The 26,787-nt window shown below is 42.3% G+C and overlaps 2 protein-coding genes across 20 annotated transcripts in view; one reads left to right on the top strand and one right to left on the bottom strand.

The window, feature by feature from the left end:
- tpk1 (thiamin pyrophosphokinase 1) overlaps positions 1 to 5,166 on the top strand; it is a 364,043-nt gene extending 358,877 nt beyond the window's left edge. For 16 of the 19 annotated variants that reach the window (XM_059972409.1, XM_059972403.1, XM_059972408.1 and 13 more), the window contains one exon: positions 5,027 to 5,166. In XM_059972409.1, coding sequence (XP_059828392.1) covers positions 5,027 to 5,154 — 128 coding nt within the window. In that variant the 3' untranslated portion in view covers positions 5,155 to 5,166. The remainder of the gene's footprint in view (positions 1 to 5,026) is intronic. The other 3 variants (XR_009512677.1, XM_059972405.1, XM_059972406.1) reach the window with 3 other exon arrangements.
- A 43-nt stretch (positions 5,167 to 5,209) lies between these two features.
- sec61g (SEC61 translocon subunit gamma) lies at positions 5,210 to 20,256 on the bottom strand. Its single transcript, XM_059972410.1, has 4 exons — positions 20,139 to 20,256; positions 11,362 to 11,461; positions 7,229 to 7,331; positions 5,210 to 5,327 (listed from the first exon to the last, which is right to left on the bottom strand). The coding sequence occupies exons 2-4, from the start codon at positions 11,453 to 11,455 to the stop codon at positions 5,318 to 5,320; spliced, it is 207 nt and encodes a 68-aa protein (XP_059828393.1). The 5' UTR covers positions 11,456 to 11,461; positions 20,139 to 20,256; the 3' UTR covers positions 5,210 to 5,317.
- Positions 20,257 to 26,787: the final 6,531 nt, after the last annotated feature.

Here is a 26,787-nt window from a genome sequence, read left to right as displayed (position 1 = left end):
GAAAATGGAGAGACAGCAACAACCAAAGCCCAATCTGCCATCTGGAACTAGCTGTCCTGAATGCGGAAGAACTTTCAAAGCCAAGATTGGACTCATGAGCCACTTGAGAGCCCATAGATAGATCAACAGAACAAAGTCCATCATCCTCAATCTCACCGGATAGCCACGGCAACAACGACAATTGGTCCCAGTTGAGGCCTTGATCAAAGAGCTTTCGAAATGATTAAGGTCTAGTCTTTGCCCCTTTTGAATATACATCTAATAATTCAAACTCGTTAACAATGTCAAAACCTGCCATGAGAGACAAATATATTAATCAATGAACAGAGAGGGATTTCTGTACTCTTCCAAATCCTAGACCCAGCCATTTCACAATAACGTAGATCAAGTTCCTATCCCACAATTCAAAACTAGCAATATTAAAGGACTTGAAAGTGCTGATTTTTTTTTTGGTGAAAACTTTGTGGAGTCAAAATTTAGAACTGTTTAAAGCGTATATGGAAGTGCACCCTTTGATCAAATGGGCTTTTGTAAAATATATAGCTAAATCTGTTTGCTGGAGCATTTGATAAAACACAAAAAACTGAAAATATGAAAAGAGTCACAGAGCTTTGGAAACAAACCATCAACCTTACTGGCCTATGCTGACTTAGATGCCTATCAAATCTTGTCCCATTTGAATTGTCATCAGAGCCCTTAAGTTTGGGATTGTTGGTTGATTTTTGGATAGCAGATTAGAATATCCAGTTATTCCACCTTTGACCTGGGTGAATATACAAGGGCTGATTGATAAGTTTGTGGCCTAAGGTTGAGAAGGAGATGAGTTATTCAAACTTCCTGCATTTTCACTCAGAGTTGAGCTGCACGTGCATGTAACTCATCTCTTTCTACCTTAGGCCACAAACTTATCAATCACCCTTGCTGTGGACCACCTGGAGGTCCAAAACGCTCTCATTACATGCACATGCAGTTCAACTCTTTGAGTGATAATGGAGAAAGTTTGAAGTTAATAACTGATCTCCTCCTACCTTGGACCACGAACTTATCAACCCCTGCTGTGGACCACTTCTAAAGAAGGGATCTGTATGCTCCATGACTGCTGGACTAAGTGTGTACATGTAGGAGTGGATTATGTTGAAAAATAAATCTGCTATGTTTTCTAAGAGTGACTCCTACCTTAGGCCGCGAACTCATCAATCACTCCTTGTACTTCAGCCTGCCTGACCTAAACTTTGACCTAACTTTGGATTATCCCCAAATATGTGGTAGACCTTAACATATGCCATGTTGCCAGTTTCTTTTATTTCCTTCCCTCCTCATAAAAGTGTTACAGCATGAGAATAAAAAGTATACCCTATTAACTCTCACCAAAATTACTCCAGGTGTAGACACAATTGAGATGATTTGGGAAAGCACTGCAATCTATCACAGTGTTGTAAAGACACAGTCACTACCCCATTGCATCTTAATTGTACTTGAGATTTGAACATAGAGACAATAAAACCTACTCTTATATTCCCATAAAATAAAATTAGATACTGGTCGAGGAGAATGGAATTATTAGATTTCATCAGCGATTATGCCATGCAAATTTATAAACCAATTAGTAATCTTGTTACTCAAATACATATCATGAACATTGTCAGGTCTTAGATTAACTACTTACACTCTTTACCACCAAAACACCTTGGCTTCTTCCATTAACACCTCCATTAACCGGAAAGGCAAAGATCCTTATGTGTATAGCTGTATATGGGATTGTACGACCCAAAAAAGGGCTTGCAGCCCACCTATGCTAACCTTTTTTTGTCTGTTTACGTTAATTTCATTTGCCTGCATTCGAGCCATATTCTTTCTGTGCATGGCCTATTCAAATGCCTGCCTAACTGTCTCTTAAATGTAGAAATTATTAGATTTCACCATCTGCTCTGGCAACATATCCCAGGAATATCCACCCCGTGTAAAAATGCACTTACCCCTCAGATCCCCTTTCAATCCACTACCTCTCGGCTTAAACCTATACGTTCATGATACCTTTAACATGGGAAGGAAACTTTGACTATCTACCATATTTAAAGAAAAGATTAGCTTTATTTGTCACATGTAATCAAACATCATTGTTTGCGTCAATGACCACTGTCTGAGGTTGTGTTGAGAACAGCCGGAAATGTCGCTATGCTTCCAGCACCAACAGGGCGTGCCAACAACCTACTATCCATAACTCTTTGCAATATATGTGGGAAGAAACCAGAGCACCCAGATGAAATCCACATGGTCATAGGGAGAGCGTACAAATTCAGGTCAACCCTCGGCCTCCTTTTGTTCCAGGAAAACAAGCCAATCCAATGTATCTCCATAACTAGTCATCCAATCCAAACAACATTGTGGTGAATTTCTCTAGGCTTTGTAGCATGAGGAGGCATCACCAATCACAGAATGCCTGGACTCTAACCTATTTTTGTAAGCTCAAATATTGCTAAACTCCCACTTAACTGTGTTAGTATTATGCATTACCTCACCGAGGATCATCCTGGAGCCCTGTTCTGAGGCTGAGTAGCCATAGGGTCTTGCATAACATGACCAGCCTAAGACACTACATGCAAAGTTTTTGTCAAATAAGCCCTGTTGTTAGTTTTGCCATTTGTCAAAGGTGCCAGGCTTGTAATGCTTCTGAATGACCTGATATTCAGAACAATGAACAACTTGCGAAGAAAAAAAATGAAATAATATAAAAATATAACTGTGTTCTCAACTTTCTCCCTCAAAGCTGTTAAATTTCCTTACAGTGAATGAGTTCCTAACAAAAGATACCTGAATATAAATACAGGGAAATTCCAGCAATCTTCTACCCCACCCCCACAACTAGTAAAACAACTGGGAAATCATTGAGTCACTGACAATATCCAGCCAGCAAGTTGAGGAGCCATGGTCACATGGAATCTGCTGAGATTCCTTTGAGTTAATAAGGGCAAATCTATGCATTACAGCTGATAAAATCCAAGCAATTAGTTGCATTTCAAATAAGAATGAAAAATATTCATCTACTTATTTTGATTAAACTACAATGGGTGCTTCGCTTGGGTAGCATATTTCAATTAGCAGAATTGTTTTACAGTGCTAGCAATCACTGATCAGTGTTCAATTTCCACTGTCTGTAAGGAGTTTGTATGTTCCGTGACCACATGGGTTTCATTTTGAGTGCTTTGGTTTCGCCCCACATTCCAAAGACATACTGGTTAGGGTTAGTGAGTTGCGGGTATGCTATCACTGTGCGAGAAGGATGGCAACGCTTGTGTGCTTCCCCCAACACAATCCTTAGACTGTGTTCATCATTAATGGAAAACAGCCCATTTCACTATGTTTGGGGCACCACAATAGTGTTGCAGTTTGCACGACACAATCATAGCTCGAGGTGTTCAGATTTCCAGCAGTCTGTAAGGATGCATGTTCTCTCTGACCTCAGTGCAAAAGCATAGCCATTACTGAGTCAATTGGTCATTGGAAATTACCCTGTGATTAGACTAGTGCTAACTAGCTGGATTGCTAGGCATTACAGCTCATTGGGCTGGAAGGGCCTGTTCCACACTCTATCTCTCAATAACTAAAACTTGAAGATCAATATGTACAAATATTTCCTGTTCTGCTAACAAAGACTCTTGGAGAAATAAAAATGGAGATTGGGCTGATATTGATTGGTCTTTGAGATATGGCTGGAGAAACCATAGCAGAACATGGTAGGCAGAATGATAGCCACTATATATACCAAACTATAGAGAATGGTACAGTCAGCCACATCAAGACTCAAATCCTACACAGCTGTACAATTTTGGCTGTGATTTGTTATAGACAATAGGTGCAGAAGTAGACCATTCGGCCCCTCGAGTCTGCACCGCCATTCTGAGATCATGGCTGATCATTCACTATCAATACCCAGTCCCTGCCTTGTCCCCATATCCCTTGATTCCCCTATCCATCAGATATCTATCTAGCTCCTTCTTGAAAGCATCCAGAGAATTGGCCTCCACCGTCTTCCGAGGTGCATTCCACACCTGCACAACTCTCTGGGAGAAGAAGCTCTTCCTCAACTCTGTTATGTAGAAATATGAAAGAAATGTAAAGTGTGGTGTAGTCAATTATAGAAAGAAATAGACAGCTAGAGAGTGCCATGATTGACACATATTTATAATATGCAGCAAGGATTTTGTAGATGTATTAGTATGTAATGGAAAATAAGGCATGTAGGTGGTCAGGGATTAATGAGCGTGTCACTGATGAAAAATATTGATGGGTAAAGCTGGGTGATGGTGATTTTCACAAGCAGTTGACTAATGCTGGGTGCTTTTCTTGATTATTGCCAATGTCTGTTGTAAGTACTGTGAGCATTGGCTTGTGAGGCTGGATGATTTCTCAAAGTTGTTCTCAGATGTTTAGCCACTCCATACCCATTTTCCTGTACTGTTCAACCCTAAATGTTTTTTTCAAAATAGTCCAACAGCACCATCTCCTGGAAGAATACCAATGCACATATAGTCACATCCTTCTGAAAAATGTGGATACCAAACACTTCATATCCTCAACTGTAACAGCGCTGTCCCTTAACTAATTTCCCTGAAGTAATTTCAGAAGCTGTAGAGTGGGCCAAATTGTTAATCTGACATTTGTCTGTTTCTCATCAAGGTGCAAATGTAACCTTCACAACTCAGGAAGAATTTAAATTCAGCACAAGTCTACACCACATTATCAATCCTTGACTTGCAGGGAAGGTATGGGACCAGGCTCACTAATGTTACTTACATTTCACATATTTGATTTGGAAACTCATGGTAACATCTTTTGGCATAGATTGAGAATAGTTTCATTGTCCCCACCATCAAAACACAACTAAGAAAACCCGCTTTGGTTTCTAATCAAGCAGAAGATGGGACAATGAAGTCCCAGCAACTACAGTTAAAGAATGCTGCTGGATGGAGTATAGTATAGAAGCTTCTGGATTTCATAATCTTTTTACAAATGTTCTCTTTTACAGACCATCAAGTACTCCAGTTTGGGAAACTCGTCAGCACCTCCAACACCTATGATGGAAGTGGAATGGTCACAATAGAAACCGATGAACCGCTGTTGTGGACAATGGGAATAAAGAGGCAACTTAAATGAACCACATGGAACTTTGAAATAATAGAACAGATCGCGAGAGAAAAAACACTCAGTATTATACAAATCAAAATATTTTATTGATAAAACACAAAATATAAAGTGTTCCTTGCTGATCTCCCAACCTCATTTTCTATGTCGGCATTATTGAGTCAGAAGAAAGGTTCTAACCACCACTGTGAAGAGATTCAAACAATATTCATTAGTTCTCAATCAATTTGAGTGCCAAAAGCAGCTTCACCTTGTAGTCTACAAAATTATTTCATTTATCTATATATCTATATAATAGATAAAAATCTATTTTTCTATTAAATTCTCCAGATGTTGCAAATTCAGTTGTCTACAAAAAAAGCAACTAAAATGAGAACACTTGTTGTACAGGCTCCCTGAACTGGTAAACATTTTGAATAAAGTGTAGGTAATTATGGGTAGAAACATCTGCATAATTCACAACCACCAACACTGACTTGGGGTTCACTTTAAGATGTGTCTGACGTAATGATGTGAAGGTTTCTACCGAGCTCTTTGTTCTGGCATTTGTTGACAATAAAGTTAGATGCTACAGTATTCCTTAAACTTAAAATACCTCTGTTTTATTTACAAAAACCTACACTGGTGACCCAGAATAAAGTCACCTGCGCTCATAAAGGCTTCTTGTATACCAACTCAGCTGCAGTAGACTGCAGGTCATCTTTTGGAGCCGTTCTGAGCCCCAGCAGGACCCACAGAAGACAAATATGCCCATCAATGTGTCAACACACCTCTGGATGAGCCAGAGACACCTGCTGTTACTCCACCCATGGAACATAGGACCCAAGCAGGGTGGCTTGTCTAAGCTCCAGACAGGTTCACAATGCTGGTTTTAATGAATTCTGATGGGGAAGAGGGGCTATGTAGGGTATGAAAGGGGTGAAAAATATATGCATGATTCACAACCACAGATACTGAGGCTAGGATTCCAGAGGTAAGCTATATCTGACGTGATGATGTTAAGGTTTAGACTGAGCTTTTGGTTGTGTGCTTGTTGACAATAATATTGGTTGCTACAATTTCCCTTTAAACATCTTTGATGATCTTTTATGAAAAATACCTCAAGTCTTTGTTTTCATCTAAAAGATGTGGAAGTTACTTTGAAAAAATTCTGAAACTGGCAGCTGTCAAAACACACCATTAAAATATTATATTTGAAATGAAGGCATATTCTCAAATGACTACTTTCAGTCCAAGATTTATATTTCACACCAATTAGAATTCATATTCTAGGACAGTGGTCAATATAATAAACTTTAAAAAAATAGAATATCCAGGACCCTTTAATGCCTATATTAGAAAAAAAACATGGATCTTTGAATCATGAAAAATATTTATATTTCTATACTGATACAAACATTAGCAATCTTTTGTAAAACATAACATGGACAGTCCACTATAGTCTCAGCCTTAGCACAACTTTACTGCTCAAATTGTACATACAAGCAACACATTTAATCAATGATCTATCCACATAAATGATGCAAGTTATTTTTGCTGTTGGACATCTCTAGATTGTTTCCACTGCTTATTTTAATGGAAGATTTAGTAAAAGTTGTCCTCTTTGCTAGTGCTGCAAGTCTCAACATTCTTCATCTTCACTGCACATTACGCCTCTTGTAGGCAGATCATCTGGCAATTTTTTTTAAATTCCAATTTAAATGAAATTCTTTTCAGTATTAGGAAGTATCTTCAGTAATACGCTGAAAACATTAAGGCAACATCAAAAAATGCAAATTGGGGACACGAGACTGCAGATGCTAAAATCTGGAATAAAAAAACTGAACTGCTACGAAAACTCAACACGTCAAGCCAATTTAATTGGCTGGTTATATTTAATTGTATTTTTTAAACACCATTTATAATAGTTGCAAAATATGAATTAAAGTTAAATTATTCTCCCCAAATCGCTAAACTATAAAAAATTCTTGTATCAATTCTACTTCAACATTTTCACAAGCACATATCCAAAGAATGCACATATTCTGTATAAACTGGGTGTTTAAACCAAAGACAACCTTTAGCTCATGAAAGCCACAATACTTACACAATGATGTTATTAATTGGGATGTGTATGAGCTTCACAAAGAATCCAATGAATCCCATAATGGCAAATCCAATGGCTGTTGCCATGGCAATCTTCTGAAATTCTGTAGTAAGACAGGCAAATGGGAAAGTATCAAAATATGATCAACTTCTCCAAGCCATTGGATAACTAAAGAGTACAAATGGCTGACTGATAAGAATCCAAAAGGGGTAGTTAGCATTAAGGTTAATTTACTGTGCTAGTATGTAGATGAATGATCATTCATATCCAACTACACATATACAATCCAGAGCTAAACCCAGATCAGAATATCCGAATAACATGACAATATTATTTGCACCACTTACTTGGGGGAAAAAAATCTGCTCTTTCACCAGTCTAGACTTCGTGACCCAAGACATTAAAGCAGTCATCTCTCAACTGTCCTCTGAAATCGCCTAAGACCAATCTGATAATAAACATGCCCCGGCATCAGTATTTAACTACTAAAGACACCTTTAGAAAGATTATCAGCTGATGACAAGTACTGATGGGATACAATATAAATGTTCTTTTGTACTTTGAGTTAAAAACTGAAAGTGTCATTTAGTTCTCCCCCTCTATAAATGAAAGCTATTTAATACTATTTAATCATAAATCAAATGCATTATCTCTATTATGATTTTAACCATATACAATGAAATAAATGCTTCAACATTGAAAAACACACCCAAATATGGCCAATTACACTAATGTGCAATTTTAATTTTTTATTCCCAAATAATATGGCACTTCTGATTTTCTGCACTCCCAGAAGATTTTTGCCAACAATCAGCAGTATAAATCAATCTTTATTTCTAAAGAAATTTCCTTTTTGGCAATTTGCTATCAACAAAACAATACAATTTGGTGCTGCATGTTATGGTACCTCTAGGTATTCTATTAAAGAAAGGATTTTTTTTGCACCTTGTTACATTAGACATTTCCAAAATGTAAAAAAAAACACACCACTTCATAGGTTTCAGCAAATATCTCCCATATATCTTGAAATACATTTTCTTTCTAAGGTTGCCCTCTCCTTTCTTATGATTTATTTCAATGTATTCTTACAAATTTTTATTTGTCAAAATACTACAGTTGTGGAAACACCTATACTTTTAAGTTTACTAATATAAAACTACTAGAAAAATTAAGTTTTCAAGTTCAAGTTTAATTGTCATTCAACCAAACACGTGTAGAACGAAACAGAGTTCCTGTGGAGCAAAGGTGCAAAACAGTACAAAGTCATACATAGCACAGGCACACACAGCACATACAAGACAGCAATAAAATAGTCAAACAAATTAAGTATAGCCCATGAATATTGCAGCATGCAGTTGAACACAATACTGCTCGCCTTCTGCCAAGCGAAGACTGGGAAGGACAGCACGTTCACTGCAACACACCACCTCTGGCAAAGTGCACCGTCTCCAATGCCTTCCTCCCGGACAGCCACAAACAGATGACACTGCAATCTGAAGCCTGCTCCCTGCCAGACCAAGGCCACACAGCTCTCCTGCTGTCTGCTCCTGAAGGCCAAGACCCTTCTTCGGGACTTGAGAAGGAAGGCGAAAAATACCAGAGTAAAAAGATGATGAAGGGAAGGAGGCTAGCTGGAAAGAGATATGTGAAGCCATGTGGGTGGGAAAGGTCAAGGGCTAGAAAAGGAAGAATCTGAAAAAGGAGAGTTGGCCATAAGAGAAGGGGATGTGGGGGAAGTGATGGGCAGGTAGGAGAGGTTAAAGGTCTGAGTGCAGAACAGAGAAAAAAGGAGGAATTTGTTTATCAAAAGAGAATTTGATATTCATGCCATTAGGTTGGAGGCCACCGAATTGGAATATGAGGTGCTGCTCTTCCACCTAGGGTGGCCTCATCTTGGCAGAAGAGGCAGCCATGGTCTGACATGTCAGAACAGGAATGAAATTGGGAATTCAAATGTTTGGCCATCAGGAAGTCCCGCTTGTGGCAGATGTTGTGGAGGTGCCGCTGAAGCGGCCCCCTACTTTACAACTGATCTCACCAATGTCGAAGATGCCGCACTGGGAGCACCAGATATAATAGGCGTCCCAGCAGGTGTAGTGTTGCCTAACCTGGAAGGACTGTTTGGGACCCCAAATGGAGGCCAGGCAGAGGTGAATGGGCAGGTGTAGCACTTAGAGTGCTTACGGGGATAAGTGCCTGGAGGGACAAATGGACAAGGGAATCATGGAAGGAGCAATCCCCGAGGATAGTGGAGGGGGGGTCAGGAGGTAAAGATGTTTAGTAGTAGGATCCCTTTGGAGATGGTCAAAATTGCAGAGGATAATGTGTTGGATGTGGTGGTAAAGATAAAAGGAACTATCACTGTTAAGGCAGCGGAAAGATAGGGTGATCACAGATTTACGAGAAATGGAGCAAATACGGGTGAAGGCAACATCAATACTAGGAGGAAGAAAACCCTGTCCCTTAAAGAACATCTCTGAAGTCCTGGAATGGAAAGCTGAGTCCTGGGAACAGATGTGGCAGAGGCAAAGAATCTGAGAAAGGGAACAGCATTTTTACAGGAGATAGGGAGGGAAGAGATATCATTCAGATAACTGGGAATCAGTAGGTTTTTAAAAGATGTCGGTTGACAGTTTGTCTCCAGATATGGAAACAGAGATCGAGAAAGGGGAGGGAGGTGTCAGAGATGGACCAAGTGTCTTTAAAGGCAGGTGGAGAGGCCAAATTGACAAGCTCGGATATGGGTGCATAAAACAGCATCAATGCTGTCATCAATGTAGCGGAGGAAGAGTTGGGAATATTATCGGAGAAGGCTTCAAACATGGACTATTCTCCATAGCCAGCAAAGAGGCAGGCATAGCTGGGGCCCAGGCGAGTTTCCATGGCTACCCCTTGAGTGTGGAGAAAGAGGGAGAACCGAAAGAAAAATTGTTCAGGGTGGTGACCAGTTCTGCCAGATGAAGGAGTGGGATTGGTTAGTTCTTTTGTCAAGAAAGATGCAGAGAGCTTTTACGCCTTCTTGATGAGGGACTGACTATACATAGGAAGATGAGGCAGTCAGGGCCAGAGAATTGAAAGTTACTAAGGAGATCGAGGGCATGAGAAGTGTCACAGATATAGGTGGGAAGATACTGAACCAAGTGGGATAAAATGGAATCAAGATACAAGTTTCATAGGTGAGGAGCAAGCAGAAACAATAGGCCTACCCGTACAGTCAGGTTTATGGATCTTGGGTAGGAGGTAGAAATGAGCAGTGTGAGGCAAGGGAACTATATGTTTGGTGGCAGTGGATGAGAGATCTCCAGAATGGATGAGATCAGTGATAGTGTTGGAGACATTTTCTGATGATCCAGAGTAGGATCCTCTTCACAGGGTGGGTATGAGGAGTCTGAGAGATGCCAACATTTCTCAGCAAGGTAGAGGTCAATACGCCACACCATAGCACAACCTGCTTGTCTCTGGGCTTGATGTTAAGGTTGGAATTGATGCAGAGAGTGGAGGCCAGTGCACTCAGAGGGGTTAATGTAGGGGGAGAGTGGAGTATTGCCTTCGAGACTGTTTATGTCTCGTTGGCAATTCAATATGAAAAGATCCAGAGCAGGCACAGAACCTGAGCAGGGGTGGCGAAGAGGAGGACTGTTGAAGACAGAAGGGGTCATTAGCACATGTTGTGGAATTCTTGCCAAAAAATGGGATTGGATACGTTGAATTCAGAGGTGCAAGTGAAGAGTGAAAGGTGAGGCCCCAAAGGTGAGACACTCCGTCTCAGAGGAGGGAAGTTCAGAGGGATATTTCAGTTCTTGTCTTTTCATACATAATTTATCACTCAAAGCTTGTACCTCGTCTTAGAAAAAGCTCAATTTATTAATCCTCAAAACTCAAAAGGAATCCCCGGAGTGGCTTCTATGTATTTTCAGTATTTACACAATGACTAAAGGAACATCTAAACCCACTGTGAACAAACCTTCAGGCTGACAGACCCACAGCCTTAACCACCCTGATGACTAACCAGTATGAAGTTAATTTAAAAAAATTGGACCCCACCATTCTAATCCTAGAATTTTATATAGCCTTTGCCTTATCTTGGCTTCAGACCAGGATATGTAAACAAAGAAAATGCAATAGTACTGTACCTTTCCTATCAGGCTTTGTACACCTTTTCACAAGTCTGATTGAATCTTTCACAAACTGGCGACTGGGCTCCACAAATTGCATTACTTGATCCATTGTGTCCTGTTGGTAAGAAAATGGAAATGTGCCTTTATACAGCAGAAACTAACGCCCTCACAAATGACCAGTTCAGACTATTTGCGATAACTGCCCTCAATGATTCTGAAACCCAGTTGTTATGCTCAATATTGTGATGGTGGAAAAGCCTGTTTAAAACAGAGGCAAAAACAATCAAATTTTTGCTCTTGGGCTTTAGGCAAGAAAGATGGCCAACCTGGGGTCGCTACTGGAGGAGGAAATGGTAAAAGTTAGACTGGTTACAAATCTGTAAGGAGCAGAAACTTCCAGTCTTATGTTTTGGTCCTCCTGAATGTGTACAGTACAAGGTTGCAATCAACTTTGCTTTCATCTCCATCCCTTCAGGCTCATTTCAAAACCTATTTCATAGATTTCTCTTGCCTCATTTCTGAAAACTGGCTGCCCATCAAGATTTATTGCAAATTTCACCTTTAATAGCCTTTTATATTCTCCCCAGGTTGAGGGAAGGGGAAGGGGGCAGATAAAAATAAAGGTAGGATTAGTGTAAGTAGGAACTTTTCTGGTCAGCATGGACTTGGACAGCTCCATGATACTCCTCACAATCCAGATGCTGGTCACTCCCCCAAACACTCGGGGGTCATTTACAGGAGCAAAATCACCAACCCACACATCTGTGGAGGGGAGGGGAATAGTAGTATATCCTCATGTAGGAAATAGTAGGAAACCCTCATGGTCATAAATTTGCTCAGAGTCGAGTCTTTGGAAGACCTTGCTCAATAAACCTGTGCCTATCGATTCCTTGAATATACAGATGATTTTTTTAATCAGTAAGGAAATTAGGTTGTTGGGGAAAGAGTTAGAAACTGAACTTGAGAAAAGCTGGATCTGCTATTATCGTATGGAATAGTTGGGCAAGCTCAAAGGGTTGAATGCCCTACTCCCATCAGTAGTTACTATGACTAACTACCTTATTTGACAATCCAATTATGAATAAAATGCTGCACAAAACACAAGACATTTTATTCAATTACATTAATGTTTATCTCTTTTAAGTTCACTGAAAACTTGTAAACAGCAGATTACTTCCATGCACTTCGATCATTCCAGGGTATTGATACAAAATTTTACTCTTGCAGAACTTGGGTTTTAACTCAATACTGAATGAGAACACACAGTGATGATTTAAATTGCAAATAGCAAAATGGAATTATTCAATATCAGAATCCTAGAACATTTCTGACTGTAAAGGGGCCATTCAGCCCATCATGCCAGTTGTTAAAAAGCCACCCAGCTTAGTAGCCCATCAACACTCAGCCTGCAGCCTACACAATTCTTAAAGCATGAAGGATTCTGCATCTTAACACATATTCAGATAGCAAGCTCCAGACTACACGATCCACTGGCTGAAAATAAATTTCACATTTACCCTTTCCACCTTCTACCAACTGCATTAAACCTATGCCCCCCTGATTTCAATCTATCTGCTAGGGGAACAAGCCCTCACTGTCTGTCTTGTCCCCGTGTATTTTTTCATACACCTTGAAGTCTCTCAGCCATCCCTTCTGTTTCAAATCTTTTCCCAATGCTGAAATATCCCCATCTTGACAAATCCTCTTAAATCTCCTCAACCACGACAGAGTAATAACACGTTACTTAAAACATGAGGCCGGCAAGATAAAGAGCAATCAAGCTCCAGCCACTGGAGACAACTCCGACATCATTCCATTACCTTTATCAGCAACAATTAAAGGGAGACCTTGCATTTTCTTAGTAAACCATTTTAGTAGCCTGCATACTCACACCTCCCTCGTTCCATCACACTCCTACAGAAAGCATTTATTGTGCTCCCTCGCTTTGTCGCTTTCCCCCAAAGTATTACGTCACACTGCTCAGGATTAGACAATAGGCAGTAGGTGCAGGAGTAGGCCATTCGGCCCTTCTAGCCAGCACCGCCATTCACTGTGATCATGGCTGATCATACACAATCAGTACCCCGTTCCTGCCCTCTCCCCATATCCCTTGACCCAGCTATCTATCAGAGCTCTATCTAACACTCTCTTGAATGCATCCAGTGACTTGGCCTCCACTGCCTTCTGGGTCACAGCATTCCACATATCCACCACTCTCTGGGTGAAAAAGTTTTTCCGCATCTCTGTTCTACATGGCCTACCCCTTATTGGTTGACAAAGGAAGTCAGAGATTGCATAGCATTAAAAAAAAGGAAATATGACAGAGCTAAGGTGAGTGGGAGGACAGATGATTGGGAAATTTTTAAGGAACAACAGAACTTAACTAAAAAGGCAATACGGGGAGAAAAAATGAGGTACGAACGCAAGTTAGCCAGGAATATAAAGGAGGATAGCAAAAGCTTTTTTAGGTATGTGCAGAGAAAGAAGATAGTTAAGAACAATGTTGGGCCCTTGACGAATGAATTGGGTGAAATTGTTATGGGAAACAGAGAAATGGCAGAAGAATTTAATAAGTACTTTAGATCTGTCTTCACGAGGGAAGACACAAGCAATCTCCCAGATGTATGGATGGGCCAAGGACATAGGGTAACAGAGGAAATGAAACAGACTGACATTAGGAACGAAATGGTGATGAGAAGACTGATGGGACTGAAGGCTGACAAATCCCCAGGTCAGGATGGTCTGCATCCTGGGGTACTAAAGGAAGTGGCCCCGGAAATTGCAGATGCATTGGTAATAATCTTCCAATGTTCCTTAGATTCAGGATCAGTTCCTGAGGATTGGAGAATGGCTAATGTTATCCCACTTTTTAAGAAAGGAGGGAGGGAGAAAACAGAGAACTATCGTCCTGTTAGCCTAACATCAGTAGTGGGGAAGATGCTAGAGTCCATTATTAAAGATGAAATAGTGGCATATCTAGATAGCAGTGATAGCATTGGGCCGAGCCAGCATGAATTTACCAAGGGCAAATCATGCTTGACTAATCTATTGGAATTTTTCGAGGATGTAACTAGGAAGTTAGACAAGGGAGATCCAGTGGATGTCGTGTACCTAGATTTTCAGAAGGCATTTGATAAGGTCCCACATAGGAGATTGGTGGGTAAAATCAGAGCTCATGGCATTGGGGGGGGGGAAGATATTGACATGGATAGAAAACTAGTTGGCAGATAGAAAGCAAAGGGTAACGGTGAATGGGTGTTTCTCGGATTGGCAGGTGGTGACTAGTGGGGTGTCACAGGGCTCGGTATTGGGACCACAGCTGTGTACGATTTACATCAATGATTTAAATGAAGGCATTGAGAATAACATCAGCAAGTTAGCTGATGATACTAAGCTGGGTGGCAGTGTGACATGTGATGAGGATGTTAGGAGAATTCAGGATGACTTGGATAGGCTGAGTGAGTGGGCAGATACTTGGCAGATGACGTTTAATGTGAATAAGTGTGAGATTATCCACTTTGGGAGTAAGAACAGGAAAGCAGATTATTATCTGAACGGTGTAGAGTTAGGTAAGGGAGAAATACAAAGAGATCTAGGAGTCCTTGTTCATCAGTCACTGAAGGTGAATGAGCAGGTACAGCAGGCAGTGAAGAAGGCTAATGGAATGTTGGCCTTTATTACAAAGGGAATTGAGTACAAGAGCAAGGAAATCCTTTTGCATTTGTACAGGGCCCTGGTGAGACCACACCTGGAGTATTATGTACAGTTTTGGTCTCCAGGGTTAAGGAAGGACATCCTGGCTATAGAGGAAGTACAGCGTAGATTCACGAGGTTAATTCCTGGGACGTCCGGACTGTCTTACGCAGAGAGGTTAGAGAGACTGGGCTTGTACACGCTGGAATTAAGGAGATTGAGAGGGGATCTGATTGCAACATATAAGATTATTAAGGGATTGGACAAGATAGAGGCAGGAAATATGTTCCAGATGCTGGGAGAGTCCAGTACCAGAGGGCATGGTTTGAGAATAAGGGGTAGGTAATTTAGGACAGAGTTAAGGAAAAACTTCTTCTCCCAGAGAGTTGTGGGGGTCTGGAATGCACTGCCTCGGAAGGCAGTGGAGGCCATTTCTCTGGATGCTTTCAAGGAGGAGCTAGATAGGTATCTTATGGATAGGGGAATCAAGGGATATGGGGACAAGTCAGGAACCGGGTATTGATAGTAGGTGATCAGCCATGATCTCAGAATGGTGGTGCAGGCTCGAAGGGCTGAATGGTCTTCTACACCTATTGTCTATTCTTAAACTGTGGCCTCTAGTTCTGGACTCACCCATCAGCGGGAACATGCTTCCTGCCTCCAGTGTGTCCAATCCCTTAATAATCTTAGATGTTTCAATCCGATCCCCTCTCATCCTTCTAAGTTCCAGTGTATACAAGCCCAGTCGCTCCAATCTTTCAACATATGACAGTCACACCATTCCGGGAATTAACCTTGTGAACCTACGCTGCACTCCCTCAATAGCAAGAATGTCCTTTCTCAAATTTGGAGACCAAAACTGCACACAATACTACAGGTGGGGTCTCACCAGGGCCCTGTACAGTTGCAGAAGGACCTCTTTACTCCTACACTCAATTCTTCTTGTTATAAAGGCCAGCATGCCATTAGCTTTCTTCACTGCCTGCTGTACCTGCATGCTTGCTTTCATTGACTGATGTACAAGAACACCTAAATCTCGTTGTACTTCCCCTTTTCCTAACTTGACTCCATTTAGATACTAATCTGCCTTCCTGTTCTTGCCACCAAAGTGGATAACCTCACATTTTCCACATTAAACTGCATCTGCCATAAATTTGCCCACTCACCCAACCTGTCCAAGTCACCCTGCATTCTCATAACATCCTCCTGACATTTCACACTGCCACCCAGCTTTGTGTCATCAGCAAATTTGCTAATATTACTTTTAATCCCTTCATCTAAATCATTAATGTCTTTTGTAAACAGCTGTGGTCCCAGCACCAAACCTTGCGGTACCCCACTGGTCACAGCCTGCCATTCCGAAAGGGACCCGTTAATCACTGCTCTTTGCTTCCTGTCAGCCAGCCAATTTTCAATCCATGTCAGTACTCTGCCCCCAATACCATGTGTCCTAATTTTGCCCACTAATCTCCTATGTGGGACTTTATCAAAAGCTTTCTGGAAATCCATGTAATCTACATCCACTGGCTCTCCCTTGTCCATTTTCATAGTTACATCCTCAAAAAACTCCAGAAGATTAGTCAAGCATGATTTTCCCTTCATAAATCCATGCTGACTCAGACTGATCCTTCTACGGCTATCCAAATGTGTCGTAATTTCCTCTTTCATAATTGACTCCAGCATCTTTCCCACCACTGACGTCAGGCTAACCGGTCTATAATTCCCTGTTTTCTCTCTCCCTCCTTTCTTGAAAAGTGGGACAACATTAGCCACCTTCCAATCAGCAGGAACTGTTCCTGAAAATGATTACCAATGTGTCCACGATTTATAGAGCCACCTCTTTAAGTACCCTGGGATGCAGACCATCAGGTTCCGGGGACTTATCAGCCTTCAGACTCAACAGTCTATCCAACACCGTTTCTTGCCTAATATAAATTTCCTTCAGTTCATCCTTTAACCTAGTTCCTTTGGCCACTATTACATCTGGGAGATTGTTCGTGTCTTCCCTAGTGAAGACAGATCCAAAGTACCTGTTCAACTCATCTGCCATTTCCTTGTTCCCCATAATAAATTCACCTGTTTCTGTCTATTCACATAACTAAAAAGGCTTTTACTATCCTCCTTTATATTCTTGGCTAGTTTACCTTCCTACCTCATTTTTTCTTGGCATATTGCCTTTTTTGTTCTGTTGCTCTTTAAAAGCTTCCTAGTCCTCCGGTTTCCCACTCATCTTTGCTATATTATACTTCTCTTTTGTTTTCATACTGCCCTTTTACTTCCCTTGTCAGCCACGGCCGCCCCTTACTCCCCTTAGGATCTTTCTTCTTCTTTGGAATGAGCCGATCCTGCACCTTCTGCATTATTCCCAGAAATACCTGCCATTGTTGTTCCACTGTCTTCCCTGCTAGGGTACTGTTCCATTGAACTTTGGCCAGCTCCTCCCTCATAGCTCCATAGTTCCCTTTGTTCAACTGCAATACTGACACATCCGTTTTTCCCTTCTCCTTCTCAAATAGTAGGTTAAAGGATATCATATTATGGTCACTACCTCCTAATGGTTCCTTTACCGCAAGGTCCCTGATCAAATCCGGTTCATTGCACAACACTAAATCTAGAATTGCCTTCTGCCTGGTAGGCTCCAGTACAAGCTGTTCTAAGAATCCATCTCGGAGGCACTCCACAAACTCCCTTCCTTGGGGCCCAGTACCATTCTGATTCTCCCAGTCTACCTGCATGTTGAAATCCCTCATGACAACTGTATCATTACCTTTGTGACATGCCAATGTTAACTCTTCATTCAACTTACACCCTACATCCAGACTGCTGTTTGGGAGCCTGTGGATAACTCCCATTAGGGTCTTCCTACCCTTAGAATTTCTCAGTTCTATCCATACTGACTCTACATCCCCAGATTCTATGTCCCCCCTCGGAAGGAACTGAATATCATTCCTCACCAACAGAGCCACCCTACCCCCTCTGCCAGTCTGTCCTTTCGATAAAATGTATATCCTTGAATATTCATTTCCCAGGCCCTGTCCGCTTGAAGCCATGTCTCAGTTATTCCCACAACATCGTACTTGCCAATTTCCAACTGAGCCTCAAGCTCATCTAATTTATTCCTCGTACTTCGTGCATTCATATATAATACTTTTAATTCGGTACTTCCCTCTCCTTTCATATCAATTCCTATTTCACTTGACCATACTGTATGATCTCTTCTTGAGCTTTCTACTCCATTGATTCTGTTGTCCTTTTTAACTTTTCTTATTTTCACTTTCTCTTTAACTCCACCCTTATATTTCCAGTTCATCCTCTCCCCCCACAACTACTTAGTTTAAACACATCTGTGTTGCAGTGGCAAACCTGTCTGCCAGGATGCTGGTCCCCCGCCTATTAAGGTGCAACCCGTCCCTTTTGTAAATTCATCCCTACCCCAAAACAGATCCCAGTGGTCCAAGAATGTAAATCCTTGCTTCCTGCACCAGTTCCTCAGCCACACATTCAGATCCATTATCTCCCTGTTCCTGCCCTCTCCAGCACGAGGAACTGGAAGCAAACCAGAGATGACCACCCTGGAAGTCCTGCTTTTCAGCCTTCTTCCGAGTTCTCTGAAGTCCCACTGCAGAATGTCCTTCCTCTTCTTCCCGATGTCATTTGTGCCAACCTGCACTACCACTTCCAGCTGTTCACCTTCACCCTTGAGGATTCCCTGCAATCGGTCCGTGATGTCCTGGATCCTAGCACCAGGGATGCAACACACCATCCTTAAATCTCGCCTGTTGCCGCAGAAACCCCTTTCCGTACCTCTTACTATAGAGTCCCCTACTACCACGGCTCTTCCTGATGTCTGACTCCTTGGCTCTGCTTCTGCACCAATTTTCAGCTCGCAGACCTGTCCGCCTCTCAGACTGGCAGTATCTTCTGTCCTGACAGCTTCCAAGAAGGTGAACCTGTTTACGAGAGGTAAATCCCCCGGGGTCTCCTGTACTTCAAGCATCCTTTCCTTCCTCATCGTCGCCCCCTTTCTCTCTTCTGGTATCCTCGGTGTAACAACCTCACTGTAGGTCCTGTCCAGAAAACTCTTGTTTTCGTGGATAAACCTGAGGTCATCCAGTTCTTTCTTTAGTGCTGCAACATGCTCCTTCAGAAGCTGAATCTGGACACACTTTCCACAGCTGTAGCAGCCCGGGGCACCATCAGTGTCCCTGACCTCCAACATCATGCACGTAGCACACTGAATCAGCTTAGCGGTCATGTCTTCACCCTCTGCAATTGTGCCTGGCGTAGTCTCCTCTACGAGGACTCTCGAGCCAAAGACTAGCACTTTTCACACCAGGCACTTCCCTCGACCAGTCCACTTCCTGACGGGCCTGCCATTTGCCATTAGATTCCATTTGTTATTTTTCTACTCGAATTACATTGCATTCTGCAGTCTAAACCATTCACACCCACTATCAGCATTATCAATTCTACTTAATCATGCCCCATATTTTAACAAGTATTAAAAAAAACACAAGACCCCGAATAGTGAGTCCCGTGGTCTAGTCATTAAAAACGCCTATTTACCATTACCAGTGAGACACCAGACTTAAATTATGACATCGTGAAAACTGGCATTACTATAGTTTCAGACCTCAATCATAATGGGTCAAATCATCTGACCAACCACACCCTGGACTTCAGAAGGCCACCAGAACTCTGGTTCCTGGGGTTCCTGGTGGAGACCCTTCTGGTTGACTTGAAAATTACTATGATGTAAAGCAAGTCAGTATTACTTCGCTGATAGTTTTTGACAACTGGTACATTTTGTTAACGAAATTAACCACACAAATGACATGAACTCTCGTTAGTTCAGAATATGCCCTAGCAACACTTTGTGACGTCCAAACGTGCAGGATCGACTACGGATCAATGAAGACAGTTATACCAACCATTCGGCCCTCCCTTCAATCTCACATCCTCCTGGCCAACCCTACATCGTTCCCTTCCTCTTACTTATTCGCTGAACCCCAGCCTTCCCTCTCCCTCTCTTCCTCCTGGAGCCCACTCTCTCACTGTTACCTCGCCTTCTCTTGCCCTCCTTCCCCCCCCCCGGGTACCTTTCTAGAGTCTCCGAGCCCGAAAAGATGTCGCTCCTACCAAACCGCTGACGTTGCAGTGAAAGAGTACCCTTCACGCATGCGTGGCGTTAGAACACCAAGCGGAAGGACGTCAGGCGCAACCGGAAATGAAGGTACCTCCCCTTGCACGTGACGGCGGTGTATCCGTCAGCGGTGTCAATCGTAGCGTCATCCCGCCCCGCCCACATGGGAGTCTCCGCTAATCTCGTCAAAACTTTCCGTCACATCGCGCTGTGCAATGGTCACAGCAGCGCCTGCTGGATGCACCAGCAGTTCAAGCATTTATTTAGTTTGAAAGCAATAACTTTTAATAGTGTTTTTGGGCGATAGCATGTTCAAATATTTCATAACATGAAGAATAGTTTGTAAATTGGGGAAATAAAGGTTGCGTTAAAGACACTATGAAGCATCGCTTCATCAAAACGCATTTTAGTATTTATTAAGCAAAATGATGTGGCCCTGTATGTATCCTTAAGCTCTACTTCTGCGAGAATTATTTTCACTCGAGTTCCCTGGTTCTGATGTGTCTTGAGCAGCCAATGCAGGGATTTACAGGTTGGATGAGAGGAGTCCGTCCACCCAGGTGAACTAGTTAGCATCGTGTGCGCTTGTTCTGGTGTGTTGGGTGGGCTTCCATGTTCTTTAGTTGAGGAGAACTCTGTGCCTTTTTGGATGTTCCTTCTCAAGGAATTTAAATTTATTGCTGTATGGCAAGCAGATTTCTTACAGTATGATCATATTATAAAGAAAATGTCAGCTACTTAGTTATGTCCATTGGATTTAGGGGCTTACTTTAATATCTGCAACTTCTCTCCATTTTGATTGGATATGGGACAAGATTTCCCACAGTCTCTGTAGATTTTAGCATTTTTCAAGAAGGATTTGAGAACATCTTTCAACTGTTATCACCGTTGTCCTAGAAATCTTTTGCCATGAGAGACCCTGGAGTAGAACAACGATGTTGGGTATTCAGCATGTGGATATTGTGGCCCAGTCACTGAAACTTCAGTGCAGGGTATGTTGACTCGAGAGAATGCTGACATATGGTTCTGACCATAGAAGGTGAAAAGATAAGGCACAGGAGCAGGCCCTTCAGCCCATAATGTTCTGTCGAACCAAATATGACAAATTGAGAAACCTTCCAGCTTGTTCACTTAACCTGGTGTGCCCAGAGAAAGCCACGTATCCCTCAGTCATAGAACACAATAACCTCTTATACAGCAACCTTGCCCTCAGGTCCTCAGTTTGTTCTCCACCAACTGCACACTTGCTTAAAAAGATGTTGGGTAGAGGGTCCTCATCCCTTTGCATCCCAAGACTACCTCCTCCTTCAAAACGTCCAGGCCTACTCACACTCTGGGCACTAATCTCCCTGTCCGCCACATCTTTCTCCTTGATAAATACTGAAGTACTCACGAAGGAGCTCACTCATGTCCTTCCCATCCGCACTTTATGACTTTTCCCACCCTCTTCCTAGTCCTGCTCTTGCCCCTAATGTATATAATATTTTGGAATTCTGACTTTTCATGGCCCATCCCGGCTTTCCTAATTCCCTTCTTGGGTTGTTTTTGGCTTCTCTATAATCTTCCAGGACTCTGTTTGATTCTTGCTTCCCAAAATTTACATCCTTCTTTCTTCTTGACTAAATTAATCACCTTCCCTAACATCTGAGATTCTCTTACCTTTTCAACCTTATCCTTCCTTCTGACTGGAACTTACCTGTCCTGTACTCTGCAGTTGGACTTCAAACACCCTCCACATGTCGGATGTGGACTTGCACAAAACAGCTGTTCCTGATGCTCTTGGAATGTGCCCTGCTCCAGTTTAATACTCTTGCGCATGGTCCATCCTACCCTTATCTATAGCTATCTTGAAGGGTCACTGTTCCCTAACTTCTCACGCACTGAAAGGTTGGTCACCTGCATAGGCTCATCACCCAACGTCAGATCCAGTACAGCCCACTTCTCTTGTTGGACTATCTACTATTGATTTAAGAAGCCCTTATGGATGGACCTAACAAATTCTGCCCTGGCTAAACCACTTGCACTAAGAAGACCCCAGTTTATGTTAGGGAAGTTGAAATCCCCATGAAAACAATCCTATTAATTTTACACAATTCATTTATCTGCTTAAATACCTGTTCCTCGGTATCCCGATAGCTATTGGTTCTGTAGTACAATCCCATCAGACTGACTGCACCCTTCCTTTCTTTGAGTTTGACCCATTTAGACTCTAGACGAGTGCTCCAGTATGTGCAGCTGTGATATGTCCCCGATTAGTAATGTGACTCCCCTAACTATAGAGTCTCCTATCACTACTGCTCTGCCTGACTTTACCCTTCCCTGCTGAACGTCAGAGCCAGATACAGTTGCATGGCCTGGCTGCTGCTGCTGTGCCCTCATAGGTCATTTCCCACCAGCAGTGTCCAAAGGTATTTACTTGTTACTGAGGGGAATGGCCGCGGGGAACCCTGCACTGACTGGTCATCCCTCTTGCTTCTGGTGGTCACCCATCTACAAGACCATAAGGGTTAGGAGCTGAAGTAGGTCATTCGACCCATCGAGTCTGCTCAGGCATTCAATCATGGGCTCATCCAATTCTTCCAGTCATCCCCACTCCCCTGCCTTCTCCCCATACCCTTTGAGGTCCTGGGCGATCAAGAACCTATCTATCTCTGCCCTAAATACACCCAATGACTTGGCCTCCACAGCTGCTCATGGCAACAAATTCTACAGATTTACCACCCTTTGACTAAAATAATTTCTCTGCATCTCTGTTCAAAAAGGACATCCTTCAATCCTGAAATCGTGCCCTCTTGTCCTAGGATCCCCTTCTATGGAAATAACTTTGCCATATCTAATCTGTTCAGGCCTTTTAACATTCTGAATGAGATGAGGTTCCCCCTCATTCTCCTGAACTCCAGAGAATACTGCCCAAGAGCTGCTAAACATTCCTCCTACATTAACCCTTTCAATCCTGGAATGATCTACTATCTGAAGCCTGCATTCTGGGTGTAACCATCTCAGTAAAAGTTGCATCAGTAATGTTTTCAGTCCCCTAGATGGACTTGTGTACATCCAGAAGCAGCTCCAGTTCTCTAACCTTATCAATCAGGAGCTGAGGGTGGGTGTATTTGCAGTAGATGTAGTCATCAAGGAGACTGTTTAGTATCCTGAAATCTCACATCTCACAAGAGGGGCATTTCACTGCCTGAACCATCTTGCCTACACTGATCTAAGGACTAAGGGTTTACAGACAATAAAAAAGCGCATCTATTATTACCTGCACCTTCTCTCTGAAACCTTTGAGTTTCACACTGACCTAGGTCACTTACTCAACCTCTTACTGCCACGCTTTAGTTCCAACTTCTCAATCACAAGTTCTAAACAAAGGATTCTACATCTTTAGCCTCTGCTGGTTCTCACTGAAGCCTATTGAGACAAAGCCTGACAACTCTAACACTGGCCCGCTCCCACAATGGCCTCTCTACTTACACCTCCCTTATTTTTATTGCCTCAAATGAAACTCACTCCATCCAAGGCTTGTTCTTTTCAAATGGCTCCCGCTCTGCAATGAATCCACTCTCTCACTCATTAGTTCAAAAGATGACTCACTCCCAGCAAGAGTTGTTCTTTTCAAATGGCTCCTGCCTGTAATGATGAGACTTAACTTACCAAACTATTTGGAGAATTATGGAGAGGCAATATTGGCGCTGCTTCTCTCGTGCTTTGAAGCACCTCCTGTAACCAATCCATGTTTTGGAGGCTAGACAATAGACCAGGTGTGAAGTTGATATTTAATCATTTGCTTCCCTCTGATGGCCAATGGCTCTGCTGATATTGTGGTGAAATACATCATTAAATCTAGTTTTTGATGAGAGGTGGCTCCCAAGATGTAGAAAGTTAGTCACATCTTTTATGGTGTCATTGAAGACCTTTATTGTTGGAATAGCAGAACAATGCAAAGTGGGCAGGTTGCCAGAGGAATTTTCTCTTACAGATGTTTAGAATGTTCCATTCTCTTGTATGCTTCAGTGTATGAATCAACAATACCCTAGACCTCAGCCTCCAACTCTGCACTGAAGTGGTGTGGCAGATTTTATTATTCATCCTGTATATTCACACCGATCCAGTGGAAAGCTTGATGGAAGTGAGATGGACTAGTATAACAAAGGTAAATAGGAGAAAGGTTGCAATGATGGCATAATACTGCAGGACCCTAGTCTCCACTGGGAATCAGCTAATTGTGAACCCACTGCTTAAAATCAGGATTTTCATTCCCATGTAGCACGCAGAGACTGGAGAAGAGTTCCTGAAAAGAGCCAGATTTGAAAAGGATTCTCCAAAATCTCTCTTAGTTGACACACAGTAGTTGCTACTACTCTACATTTTTCCTGGGGCTATCAGACCATGTGGACCATGCCCATTGATGTCCAGATGGACAAACTCTCTCCTCTGACTCATTAAGTAGCTCCTTGGCCATTGAGCAGTAGCAGGTAAGAAGGAGCCAGATTTTCCTGTGTCCGACACCGGGGAGGCCCCACTGGAGATATCACAATCAGAGTTGTTTGCTTTCTTATTTTAAGAACCCTTGACCTGCGCTCCTCTTCCCAGATGAGGGAGATGTGTATCCAACAGTTGTTCACACCAATTATGGCATGCATCCTTTGCAATTCTTACTTGAATTGATATGCCATCGAACATATAGTTTCTTAAATCAGGTAAAGTTGCCATGAGGTCTTAAGCGTGCCCTTGGATGAAGCAGGATGTTGACTATTCTTCTAGCATTTTGTTGGGGAAAGAATCATTTGGAGATAGATTTCAGAGATTTTTGAGTCACCTTGAGGCCCTAGTTGGTTGGGGTTGACCATGGAGATTGTGTTCCAGCTGTATAGCTGATACACAAGCCAGGGTAGTATGACATGGAGAGCAAATCATTGCCCATGCAAGAGACTCCCCTCTCCATCCAGTGATGAATCCAAAGGAACAGCAGAGACTGCTACAGTAGCATCACAGCAGTTGCCAATCAATGTTGAACTCGATGGAGGATTGCTTTAGGGACTCCATCTCTGGATTTTTCCTCAGGGTATACACAGAAGCCTTCCCATGAGTGGATATAGCCAGAAGGCAGCTGAGGTTTGAGATCAGAGTTTTTCTTCTCCTAGATGAGTTGCCAATCATGGCAGATGAGTTCTATCTGTCCAAAGCGACTGGTCTTAAAGTATCAGTAACCTGTCTTCTCCTGTCAATAGAAACAGTTCCGACAGGCTTACTAGCTCAGCCACTCGTGAAGGCCAGGAGCTAGACTTGGTTGACAGTGGCTTTTATAGGTAGTGGGGGGTTATCCCCATTTACCCCTCCCACGGCTTTAACAACATTAAGGACCCGTGCATTGAGTTATACATCACTAAAAATGGATTAACTCCCTAGAGTCTGTGCCAACCAGCAAGTGCCCTTTTACACAAAAGTCTGCACTAATTCCATTTAATTCTCTCCATATATTTTCCAGCTCTTTATAGATCCTACCACTCGCATAGACGTGAAGGGCAATTTACAGTGTCCAATTAACCTACAACCCCACCCCCCACCAAAATTTTTGGGATGCTAGAGGAAACCAGAGAAAATACAGGTTGTCATAGGAAAGATGTTAAAAGCCATGCTTCCCTCTCTTCTTTCCTTGGAAGTTGAACAATCAGAATCAGAATTATGTTTAATATCACTGGCATATGTCATGGAATTTGTTGTTTTATGGCAGCAATACACAATAATAAAAACCTATGAATTACAACAAGAGATATATGTATATTTATGTATGTGTATATTTTATATATATATATATATATATAAATAAATATATTAGTGTACATGTGTTCATTGTCTATTCAGAAATCTAATGGCAGAGGCGAAGAAGCTGTTCCTGAAACATTGAATGTGTGGTTTCAGGCTCCTGCACCACCTCCTTGAGAGGCAGGCATACCCTGAGTGATGGGGATCCTTAACGATGGATGCTGCTTTTTTCAGTCATCACCTTTTGAAGATGTCCTCCATACTGGAGAGGCTAGTGCCTGTGATGGAGCTGGCTGAATTTGCAACTTTCTGCACTTCTACCGATCCCGTGCAGTGGCCCTCCATACCAGATAGTAATTCAGTCAGTTAGAGTGCTCTCCATGGCACATCTGTAGCAACTTATGAGGATCTTTGGTGGCACACCAAATTGCTCATACTCCTCTCATGAAATACGGCCGTTGTCGTGCCTTCCTTGGAATTGCATTGATATGCACCCAGGATAATTCCTCAGAGAGATTGACAACTAGGAACTTGAAACTGCTCACCCGTTCCACTGCTGATCCCTCGATAAGGAATGCTGTGTGTTCCCTCACTTGCTGAAGTTGCATATAAGGTTGTTGTGACACCACTCAACCAGCTGATCTGTCTCATTCCTTATGCCATCTTAGTCCATAAGACATAGGACCACAATTAGGTCATTCAGCTCATCGAGTCTGCTCTGCCATTCCATCATGGCTGATCCCAAATCCCACTCAACCCCTTACACCTGCCTTCTCACCATAATCTTTGATGCCCTGACCTATCAGGAAATGGTCAACATATGTGCATGGTCTTGGTTTCAA

Source organism: Hypanus sabinus, chromosome 6, assembly GCF_030144855.1.
Source record: "Hypanus sabinus isolate sHypSab1 chromosome 6, sHypSab1.hap1, whole genome shotgun sequence".
Classification (NCBI taxonomy): Eukaryota; Metazoa; Chordata; class Chondrichthyes; order Myliobatiformes; family Dasyatidae; genus Hypanus; species Hypanus sabinus.
This window is presented reverse-complemented; position numbering and strand designations above follow the sequence as displayed.

What these genes read in the sequence shown, in the direction of transcription:
- sec61g (XM_059972410.1), bottom strand. Translation starts at nt 11,455, where the DNA reads ATGGATCAAGTAATGCAATTTGTGGAGCCCAGTCGCCAGTTTGTGAAA. An exon ending in TACAAAGCCTGATAGGAAAG is followed by an intron (nt 7,332 to 11,361) that starts GTACAGTACTAT and finishes GTCTTACTACAG; the next exon opens with AATTTCAGAAGATTGCCATG.